Genomic DNA, 15,442 nt, shown 5'->3' with positions numbered 1-15,442 from the left:
AATGTATAACAGGGAAAGATAAGAAAGACAGGAAAGAGCAAAAGGAAGGATTAATAGTAGAAGAGGTAATGATGGGAGGAGAGAAGTGGAAGGTAGTGGGGGTTTATGTGAACGGTGATATTGAGAAGAAAGCAGAGGAGATGATAGAAATGATTGAAGAAAATAAAGAAGAGAGTAGGCTGATAATAGGTGGGAATTTCAATGCGAGAACAGGTGACAGAGGAGGAAGGAAATGAGGAGAAGAGAGTGGAAGAAAATCTAAAGATAAGGTACTAACTGGGGAGGGAAAAAACTTGTTGAAGAGCTTGGAGGAGTTGGGATGGTATATCTTAAAGGGAAATATAGAAGGAGATGAGAAAGGAGAATATACACGCTCAGGAAGTGAAAGGGGAACGGTAATTGTTTATGTGCTTGTGGATGATGAGGTAAGAGAGAATGTTAAGAATCTAGAGATAGGTGATTGGATTGATTCGGATCACTTTCCCTTAATAGTGACATTAGAGGAACTAGAGGAATGGGCATGGATAATGTGTAATAGAGTATGGAGAGTGGAGGGGTGGCCAGAGTTTTGAAAAGAAGGATTAGTTATTTAATAGTAAATAAAGGGAAATGAGAGGAGGTTAAAGCTTATAGGGGGGTAACGTTGATGCCAACGCCGTATAAAGCATAGGTAACTATTTTGTCGGAGAGATTGAAGATAGAGGTTGAAAAAAAAAGATCGAGTCACCGAATCAGGCAGGGTTTAGAAAAGGAATGGGGGTAATGGACAACATCTATGTTCTGAACTATCTAGTAAATAAGAGAATTAAAAGGGAAAAAGGGGCAATGATAGCAATGTTTGTGGACTTAAAGGCGGCGTTTGACTCATTAATCCAAGGCGAAATAGAAAAAGTTATGGTAAAAAAGGGGATAAGAGAGGGATTAATAAAGAGAGTATCAGAAGAGAGACAAAAAGCAGGGTGAGGCAATGATGTCCTTTGAGCCCACTCTTATTTAATTTAATAATATCACACTTGGAAGAAGAACTGAGGACAAAAGGTTGGGGCGGAGTTAGGGTAGGGAAGGAAAAGATATATACACTGGAATACGCGGACGACATAGTGTTGATGGCAGAGGATGAAGAAGGGATGACGATAATAATTACAGGACTAAAGAAATACTTAGATGGGAAAAAGCTGAATGTAAATGTAGAAAAGAAAAAGATAATGAGGTTTAGAAAAGGAGGGGGAAGGAAGAAAGAATGGACAGGTAGGTGTAAGGGAATAAAGTTAGAAGAAGTAAAAGAGTATAAATATTTGGGTTATATCTTGCAAACAATTGGAGATCATACAGCTTATATAAGAGAAAGGATATAAAGCAGCAGGGGTAATGAAAGAGATAGGGGGAATAGGATAAAGAAGGCTAAAAAGGATTGGAGAAGGGGAATGTGGTTATTTGATACGCTGGTATGGCCAGCATTAGGTTATGGAGCAGAGATATGGGGATGGAAAGGAAGGAAAGATATTGAGAGTTTACAAGAAAGTTATATAAGGTGGATACTAGGGGCAGACTGTAGGACTCCAGGATACATGGTGAGAGAAGAAACACAAAGGGATAAGTTAAGTATTAGAGCGGGAAAGAGGGCATGGAAATTTGAGACGAACCTGCGGGAGGAAAAGGGTGGGGAGTTGGCGAGAAAGTGTTTGATGGTAGTAGAAGCGAGGAGAGGGAGGGTGCTCGAATTAACGATATGGGAAGATGAAAGGAGGGACTTCTTTAATGATAGATAAATAGAAGACTGGACTGAAGTAAACTATGAAGAATTGGAAAAAAGGGAGAAGGAAAGAAAATTAATAGACAGAAGGCGGGCGATTGAGGAATCAAAATACAATAAATGGTATAATATGATAAAAAAGGAAGGGGTGTCCAAGTATTTATAAAAGGGATGGGGAGAGAGAAGGTGGACCAGAATAGCAAGATTTAGATTGGGAAACGAGGTAAGGGAGGTGATGTACTGGGAAATAGAAGAGAAGAGAAAGTGTAGAATATGTTAATGGGAGGAGGAAAAATGGGAGCATGTATGGGAAAGATGTAGGAGAGGAATGGAAGATAAAGGAAGCTGGCAAGAATATGTGGTTAAGATTCTAGGGGAGGATGGATTATGAGAAGAATGGATGAAGGAGTTGGAGGGTGCTAGAGGAGCGAATGAGAGACAATGAAAGAATGCATGTGAGAAAAGGAAATGGAGGTATAAAAAAGTTAAAGAAAAAGGAAACGTAAGTCGCATAGATTAGAAGTGCAAACATTGTAAGTAATGGTAAGGTAAAAGTTAAATAGACTAAGATGCGTTTACGTTCTCATGCTCTCTCTCTCGCTTGCACTCTCGCTTTCGTTCGCGCGCTCACTCGTTTGCTAATAAGTCCTAAATTGCGCTATCGCAGGAAATAGAAATAAGAAACTAGATATAAGACTTATGTAAATAGTTCAAACTTTTGCAGGGCAGTGTATGTAAAATAAATCAATTATAGTAAAAGTCGATAAACGAAGTACTTTTACACTTTTTTTTCGCGAAAAAGAGATTCCTCGATTTTTAAATGTGAATAGTAAGGGGACTGACGTCAGTTAAACATTCATAATTAATGAGAGATTTTCATTTTTCCCTAAAGTACGATAGACTTATCATTTGATAAAAATGTTGTGAAAATTTTTCTTTGAAGGTGGTGTGGAAAGGAGTTTTATTAAAAGATGTGTGGGATTTTCTAGCAGACAACTGTATGCATTTCTGACCTTTCTTATTTTTATTTTTTAAGTTTATATTAATCTTCTTTATGTTTAGGGCAAAATCATGTACTGAAAAACGATAAAAGAAATATATTTCTGAAACTGGGCCATAAGATTAAAGCCAAATCTGCACAACCGTTCGTTAACATTTTTGGAATTTTTTTTGTATAATTTGAAAGGCGATTTTACATAGTGTTTTACTAACTAATGGAAATATTTCTATAATTTTATTTCTGAAATCTATTCCCTAAGCGACATATTAAAACAAAATTTAGAACTATTTATAAAATTATAATTATTTTTTATTTTAAAAATTAATGTATACAGAGTATAATTTTTATATGAAATTTCACGGCGGTTGTTTGTACCATGCCTGACCCTAGGGCAGAATCAAGGAAAATACTCTAAACTACAGGGTTTGATTGAAAAGTAATGAGCCTTCCCGCGCAGAGCGTCTGCCAAGCGATCAACCGAATCGGCTGGTGGGGGAAAATGATTGGTGGACCTTCCCCTTCCACTAGAAACCGGTCTCAGTTCGCTGGCAACAGCGGTGCAGTCAACATCGCTCTGCGCATGAAAGCTGTTTTAAAAGTGTGTTAGAATTTTGCAGTGGCGAAAATGCAGCGATCTTTGGAGCAACGTTACTCGATCAAATTTTGCGTAAAGCTAAACAAAACGAGTACCGAAACCATTGGGCTACTCAAGGAGGCTTACGGGGACCAATCTCTGTCCAGTGCCCAGGTACAACGGTGGCACAAGTCGTTCAAGGAATACCGGGAGGACGTCGAAGACGAACAGCGATCTGGAAGGCCTTCGACGACGCAAACAGACGAAGATGTGAACCGGGTTCATGAATTTTTGAACATTGACCGTCGTGCTAGTCTACGTGAGATCAGTGAAGAGTTAAATTTAACTTATTATAATGTGCGTGAAATCGTGACCGGAAAACTTGAAATGCGCAAAGTGTGTGCCAAATTGGTTCCAAAGGTTTTGACTGATGAACGAAAGCAATCGCGTGTGGAAAAGAGTCGTGAAGTATTTGAAAGTGACGAACAGGATAATACTTTAGACAATTGTATCACAGGAGATGAAACCTGGTGCTTTAAGTACGATCCTGAGGGCAAGAGAGAGAGTGCGGAGTGGCACACGAGCCAGTCGCCACGACTCAAGAAGGCGCGCATGTCGAAATCCAAGGTCAAAACCATGCTGATCATCTTTTTCGACTCTCGAAGCATCGTCCACAAGGAGTACCTCCAGGAAGCACGGTAAACGCAGCGTTTTACAAAGAAGAGCTCCTTCGGCTGCAAAACCGCGTCGCCCGGGTTCGGCCCGACCTCGTCAAAAATTGGACCCTTCATCACGACAATGCGCCGGCTCACACCGCCTTCTTCTGCACCTCTGCATTGGCCAAGATGGGGGTTCCGGTGCTTCCCCACCCTCCCTACAGCCCAGACCTGTCCCCTCCGGACTTCTTCTTGTTCCCGCGCCTGAAAAGAAAGTTGAAGGGGAGGCGTTTCGACTCCATCGAGGCGATCCACAAAACTGTGACACCCGAATTGAACGCGATTCCGGCGGATGAGTTTAAATAATGTTTCCTGCAGTGGAAGGACCGCTACCAGCGGTGTATTGACGCTCAAGGGTCCTATTTTGAAGAATATTAGTTGTATAAGCCAAAAGATTTAATAAAACTGCTTTAAAAAAATAAGGCTCATTACTTTTCAATCGAACCCTGTTTGTTCCTTAGTTATTAAAATACTATACAAAAAGGTACTTTTAAAATGGTTTTCTCCTTTTAAAATCACGAGATATTTCTGCATAAAATAAAATATACTGAAAATTTAACTGTATCATTTTTAGTTCAAAATTTTGTTTATTTGAAAATTTAATAATTTTGTTGAAAATGTGTTGTTTTATTTTTGCTTGAAAATTGACCTTTCTCAGTTACAAATTTATCCTTTTTGGAAGAAAATGATTCTTCTTGTTAGAAATTCATCTATTTTAATTAAAATTAATCTCTTTGGTTAAAAATGCATTTTTTTATCAAGCTTCTTTTCCTTTGAAATAAAATGGTTTAAAGTGAAACCATACAAAAGTTTAAACAAATTGTTACAAGTTTCAGTTATTTTTCAATCGTTTCAAAATTGCTGAATATGTCCTAAACTTACTCAAATTGGAAAGCACATTTTTTAAACCAACATAAACTTTTAAGAAATTTGGGCAAGAAAAATACACGAGAAAGCTAGATAAGAATTAAGTTTTTTATTTTTTCTCAAATTATATACAACATAGCAAAATTACGACATTTTCGACACGCTATTTTACACCACTTTTAAAATCTTTAAGAAATCATATAAAACTGTTGTGTCCTTTTTGAATTTTATTTTAGAATTCATTTCATTCCATTTTTGGTAAAAAATGTATCATGCTTAACTGAAAATAAAAATATATGTCTAAAATTTTAACTATTCTGTTGTGAACTCGATTTTTTTTATTCAAAATATTTTTCAGTTGAGAATTCACTTCTTACATCGAAAATTAAACTATTTTTCAGAAAATAAAATATTTTATCTGAAAATGTACCTATTCTATTTTTGGTTAAATATTTATTTTCTAGTTTTAATATTCATTTTTCAAGTTGAAAATGTAACGATTTTGTCAAAGTTTTTTTAAAGTATCTTTTTAGTTGTAAATTCATCTTTTTTGGTAGAAATGTATTCTTCTTGTTTAAAAATGCATCTACTTTAATTAGAAATTCATTTCTTGGGTTGAAAATGCATGTTTTCATCAAACTTCTTTTCTTTTCGTATAAAATGGTTGAAAGTTCATTTAGTTTTTTGGAAATTAAACTAATTTGATGAAAGTTTTTAGGCTGTAAATTTATTTTTTAAAATGATAATGTAACTGTTTTCAGATAAAAATTGATCTATTTTGTTAAAAATTCGTTTTTTTTTGTTGTTTTAAAATTGATTTATAGAAATTTAAATTTATGTTTTCTGTAGGAAATTATTGGTTTGAAAATTAAATTATTTGTTTGCAAATTCGATTTTCTGCTTGAAAATTTAAATATTTTTTGAAAACTTTGATTTTTTGGCTTTGATAATTGTTTTCAACTGAAAATGTAACTATTCAATTTTTCCTTGAAACTTTATTTTTCAGTTAAAATTCAACTTTGTGGTTGAAAATTCATGAATTTTATTGCAATTTTGTCTTTTTTGGAAGAAGTCTTTCTGTACGTAAATTCATTTCTTTGGTTGAAAATTGGACTATTTTGTTGTAGATTTAATTGTTCTTTTTTGTTCAAAATTAATTTTTTCAATTCAAATTTAATTGTTCCGTTTTTGGCAAAAGTAAATTTTTCTTATTAAAAATTAATTTGTTTCATTGAAAATTCCATTTTTTATTTGAAAATTTAACTACTCAATTTTTGGTTTAATGCTTATTGTGTCAGTTTAAAATTCGTTTATTCAAATTTTTAGAAAAACTTTTTCAAATTCTAGTGAACAACCGTCTCGCGATGTGTTACTTCAACTTACATTTTTTCGATGACCGTCCCACTGGTCGAAGTTTGCAAAACGTGATTTTCGTTCTTAAGTAATAATTATCGGATAAAAAAATTTGACAAGAAAAATTTGTTGGCCGCGTCAAGCTGAATACGAATGTATATTTTGTATTACGTTTCGATCACTTTTTTGATCGATTGATTTTCCTGGCTGGACAATACTTCTACGCAGTTTCGAGTGCTTGTCGAGTTGTTGCTTCCGTCGTCTCAATTATACGTTTCGATGAAACCCTGCAACATGTGTTCCATTTTTAGAAAATTAAAAATTTCCCCATGTTAATGAAATAGGGTTTGGAAGTGCCTGGTGGCACTTGAATATTTGAGTTTCGAAAAAAAATTACGGATTTATTTCCTCTAGAAGTAAAAAGCAACACCGCATTCATACATATACGAGTACATAAATACACAGAGTCATCAGTTTCAAGCAAGAAAGAATGCTCCCCACTTTCAATTACAAAAAACGACAACATCAACATTTTGAGGAAAAAGCGAGCTGAACGGTTCGGCATAATTGTCTTTAGATTATGTGGTTAAAATATTGCAACCGACAATTCATGCGGTTAGACGTTCTTTCGATATGGTCAAATTGACAACTATTTGAAGGACACTAGGGATACAGGTGAGTCTCCCGCTTTCCGCTCCTGCCCTTTGTTTTTACTGTACTACCGTGTTACTGTATAGATCGCGCGACTTTCAAGCGAGAAAATATACTCCATTTACATTTTCGAAAAACAACAACAAAGAAATTTGCAGGAAAAAGCGAGCTGAACCGACCGGTATAATTGCCTTTAGATTAGGTGCTTAAAATATGGCGCTCCACAACTGAAATGTTTATATTTAGTTTGCCCTTAGCGAATTTGACAGCCATTTGAAGCGCCTTAAGTCATTCTGTAGCAGTGCTCACAACGATGGCCCTCTGCTCTATGTTACATTCGATGCACAAGGTGCGTTATTGTTTGCCGTTCGCGCGCTTAATTGAAATATTAAACAATTTTAATTGTTTTCATTTCTTATTAATAATGAAAAATAATTGCATTTCAACTGATTGAAATAATTTTTTAATGTTTAAAGTTTCAAAAATTATTGTTTTCATTGAAAATAAAAATACAAAAAAATATATATTTTGGGATGGACATTAAAAAAATATTTTTTTTTTAAATTACGATATTTTATTATTGTATTTTAATTGAATAAGCAATATTTATAATAAAATTCATTATTTATATTGATTAATTTTATATCTTTGGAAGTTTCTAGTACGGATATTTCGTCATTAGGAAATTTTTTGGCTTGGCATTTTTTGTTTCTGATTATTCGGAAATTTTTCGATTTGATAGTATTATAAACTGTTTTAAATAAGCACGCGAACACCTTATGCCTTATGCAACGCATGCGCTGTTGAATGTTTTTTGAATTATCACTGATGAACCAGCGATATTTCGACTTTAACTGTGTGAGCCAGTAAGTAATTCAATACTAAAACAGCGTTACTGAATACACGAGTTACATCAAACGATAGATTCAACCAGTGCTAGCATTGCACGCGACACAGAGATCGACCTCTACTCTAGAGTTTTTTTTGTGTAGTCCGGTCACTTTGGGCGTGAATATATTAGAGAAGAAAAATTAAAAGGAAATGGTACAGTGCATGTCAATGCGTCTTTATTTTTGCGTCGATTACATGCTTAGCGGTTATTGTTCAAAAATCTAATGAGGAATTCTCATCCCTCATTTGCCGAAAAGCAACAAAATAATCCGCTTTGATTAGGTAGGTCAACTTTGAGAAACGAGAATATAAGGAAGTTTACAAGAAAAAAAATATTTTCTCTAATACTACACCTACCACAACGAGCAAAAGCTATTAATGTTTTAAAAAGGAAAAGTGCTAACATCATATAAATAGATTGTATAAAAACAAAGTTTATAAATGTATCACTACACTTTGTTGAATTAACAGAAAATTAACATATTTTTTTACATTTTGTTCGTTCTCGTGGGTGCAATAGTACTTAAGATACTTTTTTTTGGTAAACTACTTCATAGACCCGTTTATGAAAATATTTAATTTTTTGAAAGATATAAGTTCTTAAGATTGGAAGAATAAATAAAAAAATAATCGAAATTCGCTAGGCAAATTTGACAGTACAGGAACTTCTCAAAGTTGACCTATCTAATCCAAGCGCATTATTTTGGTCTTTTCGGCAAATAAGGGTGAGTTTCTCACCAGATTTTTTCACAATGACCGCTAAGTATGTAATCGACGCAAAAATGAAGACACAAGAACATGCACTGTACAGTTTTTTTCGCCATTTTTCTACTCTTAAATATTCACGCTCAAAGTTACCCTACTACATACAAAATTAGAGACTACTATCGGCGAGAAAACTATAGGCATCTGCCTTTAAAGCTTAACAATTCAATCACGAAAAATGCTAGCGCAACAAAAAAACATTCATTTAAAAGCTGAAAGTGTTCTACGTTAATGAACTTGAAGACGTTTATGTAAAAAAAATTTTGTGCTTAGCAGACTGAAAAATGTAAAAAAAGTAAGGATTTTTGGGTACACTTAAGAACAGTCATGTTTAGAGCATTTGAGAAATTTTAAAAATAATAAAAATTGTTGCTTAAAAATACAAAAATGTGCAACTATATTATCTTCAATTCTAATACAGATTTTAAAGCGATTCAAACTGCAAACTGTAATTGATAAGCTCTGTATTTATTTTCAATCACCCGGAAGGATGTGTTAGTCTTCTCTTTTGTGAAAATCGCGATATTTTTAGACATTTTTTTTGTTGGAAAACAAGTGACAGAAAGCAGGGGGGGGGGGCTCGTTTTTTTACTGCCGACCGCTTGTGCCTTTCTTTGACCCGTGGCCAGGTGCCATCCATGCATTCAGAACTAGAGGCCGAAGAATGGCACCAGCGATCGGCAGTAAAACAAAAAAGAGCCTCCCCTGCTTTCTGTCACTTGTTTTCCAACAAAAAAAAATATCCAAAAATATCGCGATTTTCCCAAAAAATAGGACGAGCACATCCTTACGGACGATTAAAAATAAATACAGAGCCTATCAATTACAATTTGCAGTTTGAATCGCTTTAATATCTGCATTGTAACTGAAGATAATATAGTTGCACATTTTTGTACTTTTAAGCAACAATTTTTATTATTTTTCAAATTTCTCAACTGCAACTGGTTCACAACTGGATTGTTTACCGTTGGTACGCTTATTTAAAACGAAGACTTATGAAGAAACTAACAAAGTGAAGCGTTATCACAGATATGAATTGAAAATAATTTTTTTATCCTAATGCACTTTACAATTATTACTTGTTGTAAGCAATTATGAACGGAAAAAAATTTATAATTTGAAATAAGCGAGCCAAAAGTAACTTATCCAGTTGTGGACGAGACAATTAATGACGGGTCTTCCCTCAGTTATGCGCACAACATCCCGGAGAGAAATCTAGTTTGAAAACATGGGGATCATTGTTAGAAATAGTTGACTCAGTCTAAGAAAATTAAAGAAATTAATTTTCAGGTTGGGCCATCCCAGAATGGTTAATATACAAATATTCAGTATAGGAATTAAATGGTTCAGACTGAACAATGTCGCTAGAGTAACGACAGGTTTGACCATTGGGAACAGAGTGTGAGGACGCGTGTAGAGTTGGAGGTAGATTACAGGAACGAAAGCAAGCTCGAGTTATGGGGAAAATAAGAAAAATAAACAGAGATTCTGATGTACTTCTTAAAGAATGTACAATCGTCGTTAGACATTCCATCAATGCAGCTGAAAATGGATAATGAAATATAATGATAAAGTAGCACCGAAAAATATTTTACTTATAATAACTGCTGTCAATTTATCGTATAAATTAAATAATTACACGTGCGGTCACTTACAAATATAATCAAACGCTCAAGCGCTATGAAAAATCGCACCTTTTGGGGATTCGAACGATCTAGCTAATTACACTGATGTATGTCGCTTAAATTTTGTTGACAAAATCTCAGCCAAGATTTTCGCTGATAAGCCAGGGATAACAGAGAAATATTTTTTCCTCTATTTTTCTGTTTTAGACATTTTATATCAATAGGTGGATTTAAAAATGTTCCATCAAAATGTTTTAATTTAATTAATTTAAATTTTAATAGTAAAATGGTTAATTTAAATATTCATTTAACTTGTGATTTCTATTTCAATTGTAAAGCTCGAACATTTAAGGGATTTATTACTTTTAGATATATAAGTGGAAAATATAAATTAAATTTTCTAGCTTAAAAAAATGTTATTATTATAGTTCTACTAATCTTATTTAGTAAAAATCTGACAGTAAAAACACAAGTAGCCAATACAAATAATGCATTGGAACATTAGACAAGATATAAAAGATGTTGAAAGTGATGTTATTTTCTTGAGTGTTGTAATAATTAATAATTAAAAGAATGAATGAGATGTTAAAAATGACATACTTCAGACCATAGGATTAAGGCGTTGAAAGAATCCTTTATTCACATTATTCGACGTTTCGAAAACTAAGTTTTCCGAACGTTTAGAACATTAAGAGTTAAAAAAATTTTTCAAGATATAAAATACTTATACTTGAAATTAATATCTGAACTTTAAAGTTGAATTTGACCATTGAATCGAAGGCTAGCTGAATTTAAAAGAAATAAGTCTTAAAATAAAAAAAACATAAGTCATAAGAATTTTACCAAATTTTGCTAACAGCTAGTATTTACTTATACATTTTTATAAAGTAAAAGAATTCACATTATATGATATAGTAAATAATGTGATAGTATAAAAAATTGCAAACATAGGTAAGTGAAGTAAACGATGCTTATTAAAATTCTTTTATTTTATTCTTGGAACAATATTTGAAGGCCTGCAGTATACGTAATTAGATAACAATAAAAACCAAATTTTTTAGGAGGATGAAATAACATTCTGTAAACCGAAAATAAGCCTAAAAAGATAAAAACAAAAGTGACTCCCGAGCTGAAGTATTTCTGAATTAAAACTAAAAAGGTTTGATTAAACCAAATTATTTAGTTCCGAGAAATAAACCGTAGAAGTTTACAATCACAAAGAGAGAGAAACGTAAAATTGCAACAGACATGGTTGATGATCGTCATTAAGAGTAAAATTTTCAGTTTTGCCAAAGAATAACAACTTACTCCTTAGATATGAAGTTGCTAAATTAGGAAAAAATCAGTTTGACGAAAAAAAGTTAACCACTTCCAAGTAAATCTTTCAAGAATTTGTCGTTTCAAATTTCGGGGGTTTTGAAAATAGAGATTTAGTGTGGAGATATCGCACTGTAACAGTTATAAGAGTCATAAAAGTGGCTTTTAGTAGAAATTGAAGATTAAAGATTTTAGGTTGGAATTTGATTATATTATAAAACATAAATCACAAGAGTGAAAAAATACGATGCTTACATGTGCAATCGAGAATGGCGCAAACTCGCGAACTGTCGGCGGTAATGTAGCGCTACTCGCGCTTGCGTGATATTGCTAGTAGCTTTCTGGTACACAGTCCCAGAAGACTTCAAACTCAACGCTATTTTCTATACTCTCGGAAATTGTCTCTTAACGATAACGGAATACTTTTACGCTTAAAGTGCCATCGTTTGAGAATTAAGTTCAAAAAAATATCCTTTAACGGTTAAAGTGGGAGTTGTTTAAACATGAATCGTTTCAACGATAAGCGATTCTACTTTAACGCGTAGAAGGTGCAGTTTAACGGTTAAAATGGGACCCACTCTTATCGAAAAATTATTTACGCGCATGCGTGGAATCGCATTATTGCGCTTTAAGAATTCAATCGTTTAACCATTAACGTGCATACTTTTAGCGTTAGACTTGATCGTTTGAAAGTGAAACGAATCCGCTATTAAAGTATTCTACTTCAACGATTAAAGGACCGACTTTATCGTTTAGAGGGAATTTCTGAGAGTGCAATACAAGCGCCTCTAAGTGCCTCGCATATTTGACATTGCACGACGCGTCTTATTTTGACTCTAATCTTAAGTATACGTATGAATATATCTTAACGAGGATTTACTAAATAGGATGCCTTTTAAAAAAGGCTTCAATGAAATAAATAAAAGTAAGCTCTAAATCACATTTAATTTCATTATTCTAGTAAACAGTTATTCATAGATATAATAATGTTTAGAAAGGTTACCTGTGCTCGAGTCATAGTTACTCGTAACCTTCTAATCTGAAATGTAATGCAGCAGTCTTCATGAACATTATTTTTTTATTTTTCTCCGTGATATTATATCCAACTATATTGCAGCCCGATGCTCATCTCAGGCTCTGATAGGAAAGTGCGATTTTTAAAAGATAATTTTGCAAAGGTTAGCTCAAAAGTGTTGAATGATAAGTCGCATACCTCATACGGAATTCCACTGAGTGAACCAATGAAATCTCTCTAATTGCCAGTGACTCACTTCTGCACGGAATAAATTTATCCGTGTAAAAGTAACGAACTTATAGCTAGGTCTCGGATACGGGATAAAAAATGAAACATTAAATCCTTATTTCTACACTAAAAAAATGGTACAGCTGTTATGGCTAGAAAAATATTGCTGGGCAGATATAGCTGAATTTGCAATAAAGTTTAGGTAGAACTGCCGACTAGATAGCTAAGATATATAAACCATCTGTTTTCTGCAGATAGAAAATCGGACAGATAATTGTACCCTCATTTGTTAAACATTCTAGCAATCATGGTCAAACAGCATATTTCCTATAATTAGTTTGCTACTAGAGCTAATCCGTTTAGACGCAGCAGCTATATCGCTCCACCTAGACAATTTAGATTATGTATGGCTATACGAGTATTGCAGCATTATAAACTTATATTTGCGAGTAAGCATGAACTCAAAGTAACTTTTCATTCATTTATATATAAAAATGTTAATGACCTATTAAAAATTCGAAACTCAAAAATATTTGTAACATCAATTTTATGCCTATAAATTGAAGTGCATTTTAAAAATTGCTGCCTTGCATTAGTTCTCACAACTAATTAAGTCATGTATGTACTGAATAGATAAATACTTATTTAAATATATATATATATATATATATATATATGGTTCCTATATTTGTGCTACAGCATACCTAGAAATATATCGGCGTATTATCTTAAAAAATTGTAGGAACTTTAGTAAAAAAACGCAGCTAGATAGGCTGTTTAGCTCAGCTATATTTTTCACTTAGAATGTCTAGCTGAGCCTGGTTAGGTGTGACACCAACACTTGTTTAGCTAGATATGTTTAGGAAGACGAAATCTAACGATACTTTCTAGCTCAGATAGCAAAAAATCTAGATAGTATACCTAAACATTTTTTCAGCGTATGAAAAATGTATCGATAAATTTCGGCTTTTTTACGAAGAGTTCGAATTTCCTAAGAACAGTTCCTAAAAATTGCAGACTTAATCATAAAAAAGGAAAAATATTATTTGTGCGATTTAATTAATATTTTTATTTATGTATTCGCAACTCTGATGGGATTTGAACCCTCGAATTGCTGACTTGACAGTTTCTAAACATAAACCAAGATTGCGTAAACACGCGCAGCAATCGGGGATAAACATTGATAGGTATTATAAAACTTCTAGCAGCTAATCAGATGATCTCGAACAACGCATTCCGTGCGCACACGCACCACGCGTGTAGGGCAGAGTGCATGTGGGCTACGTGCAGGCGAATCTACTTCCTAGTTCCCAGATTTGTCGGACAAGCTTGTGAGTGCTCTGTGAATCTTTCCCCAATCACTCGTAATATTTTTGTGATTATTTACGGATAAAAGTATGAACGGTTGTAGACTTGTCACATCGAGTTCCTAAATTCTTTCTAAAAATTCCCAGATTATTTATGAAAATACATCAATATCCGAGGAATTTTTCTCATATCCGAGACTGAGCTACTAGTTATTGACTTTTTTACGTCTACTTTTTTTTTCGCGTGGCTGTTTCAACTGGTGAGATTTCTCTAGAAATCAGTTAGACTTTAATAGATCATTTAAAAAAGTCAATTTTCTGTTAATTCTTTTATTCTACAAAACAGGCCATTTTTCTCCTTTTTTTATTAAAACATAATATTGCATTTGCCGGTATTTTAGTTATTTTTACTAGCATTTAAACTCCGATTGTTTTTTAAAATTGTACAATTGCTTTAGAGTTTGTTCTATTAAATATGGTATTTATGTTAATCATATGACACTTTTCTGATTTTAGACTTGGAAAGGAAACAAAGACATGCCGAAAACTTGCATTGCATGAGCAAATTTATTTATTTTTGATATAAAAGCTTTGTATTTATATGGAATCGACGATCAATAAAACTTTTTCTTTCCTTTTGCTTGAGAAATGATCTGCACTCTGAAATGAGGGATGAGAAGGAACATTTTTAAAATGAAACTTAAATGGAGTTATTTTGAACCAAATCTACAACTTTTCCACCTCCTTCCAATTAGAAATAGAAAAGAAATTTACTGTGACCTAATGTTGGTGGGTGAGAGGACGAAGTAGAGAAAAAGAGATAAATATGTGAAAAAGTTGGGAAAAGAACGAGATGGGGTGATGAGGGGGTGATGAGCAACAGAGAGTATGAAAGAAGGCTATAAAAAATGTATTTAGTAGTTTTGCTTACATATCCTTTTTTTGGGCGCTGTACGCCCTTTGCAGGAACTGGTTTTCCTGATAGAAATTTCTGATAAAAAGTTCTTTCCGAAGCCATTCAATTCAAATTTATGAGGAATTAATACCATCTTTAATTTTTTGGTCAAAATTAGTGAAATCTTCTTTTGGTAACGTGAAAATTTGGATGTAGATCGCGGAACGAATCTAAAAATAAAATCGTATTCAAAGCTATCCGAAATTTTATTTCCAAAACGCTAAAACGGGCTTTTATCAATTGGATTTATGAACCCACTGTCTACACTCTCGATCAATTAAGTTTTAACATAAGTTGAGTCATTCTGAAACTGCTATCGAATCACTTACTTTAAATATTTGAACCACGCTACTATACCAACGGTGTTAGAACTCGACTGCGTTCAATCTGTCTTTAACTTCTCTAAATATGCATTGTGTGCATAA

General features: G+C 33.5%; 1 protein-coding gene across 1 annotated transcript; it reads left to right on the top strand.

Annotated features, from left to right (window-relative positions):
* Nucleotides 1-3,378: 3,378 nt before the first annotated feature.
* LOC117173640 (protein GVQW3-like) lies at nucleotides 3,379-4,029 on the top strand. The gene has a single exon (XM_033362281.1). It carries the CDS (start codon nucleotides 3,379-3,381, stop codon nucleotides 4,027-4,029), a length of 651 nt encoding a protein of 216 aa, XP_033218172.1.
* The last annotated feature ends 11,413 nt before the right edge of the window (nucleotides 4,030-15,442 follow it).

This window comes from Belonocnema kinseyi, chromosome 5 (assembly GCF_010883055.1).
Source record: "Belonocnema kinseyi isolate 2016_QV_RU_SX_M_011 chromosome 5, B_treatae_v1, whole genome shotgun sequence".
NCBI classification, from domain to species: Eukaryota; Metazoa; Arthropoda; class Insecta; order Hymenoptera; family Cynipidae; genus Belonocnema; species Belonocnema kinseyi.
The sequence above is the reverse complement of the archived record's forward strand: the minus strand, read 5'-3'. Positions and strand labels throughout refer to the sequence as shown.

Coding starts and splice junctions, on each gene's coding strand:
- LOC117173640 (XM_033362281.1), top strand. CDS start 3,379: ATGCAGCGATCTTTGGAGCAACGTTACTCGATCAAATTTTGCGTAAAG.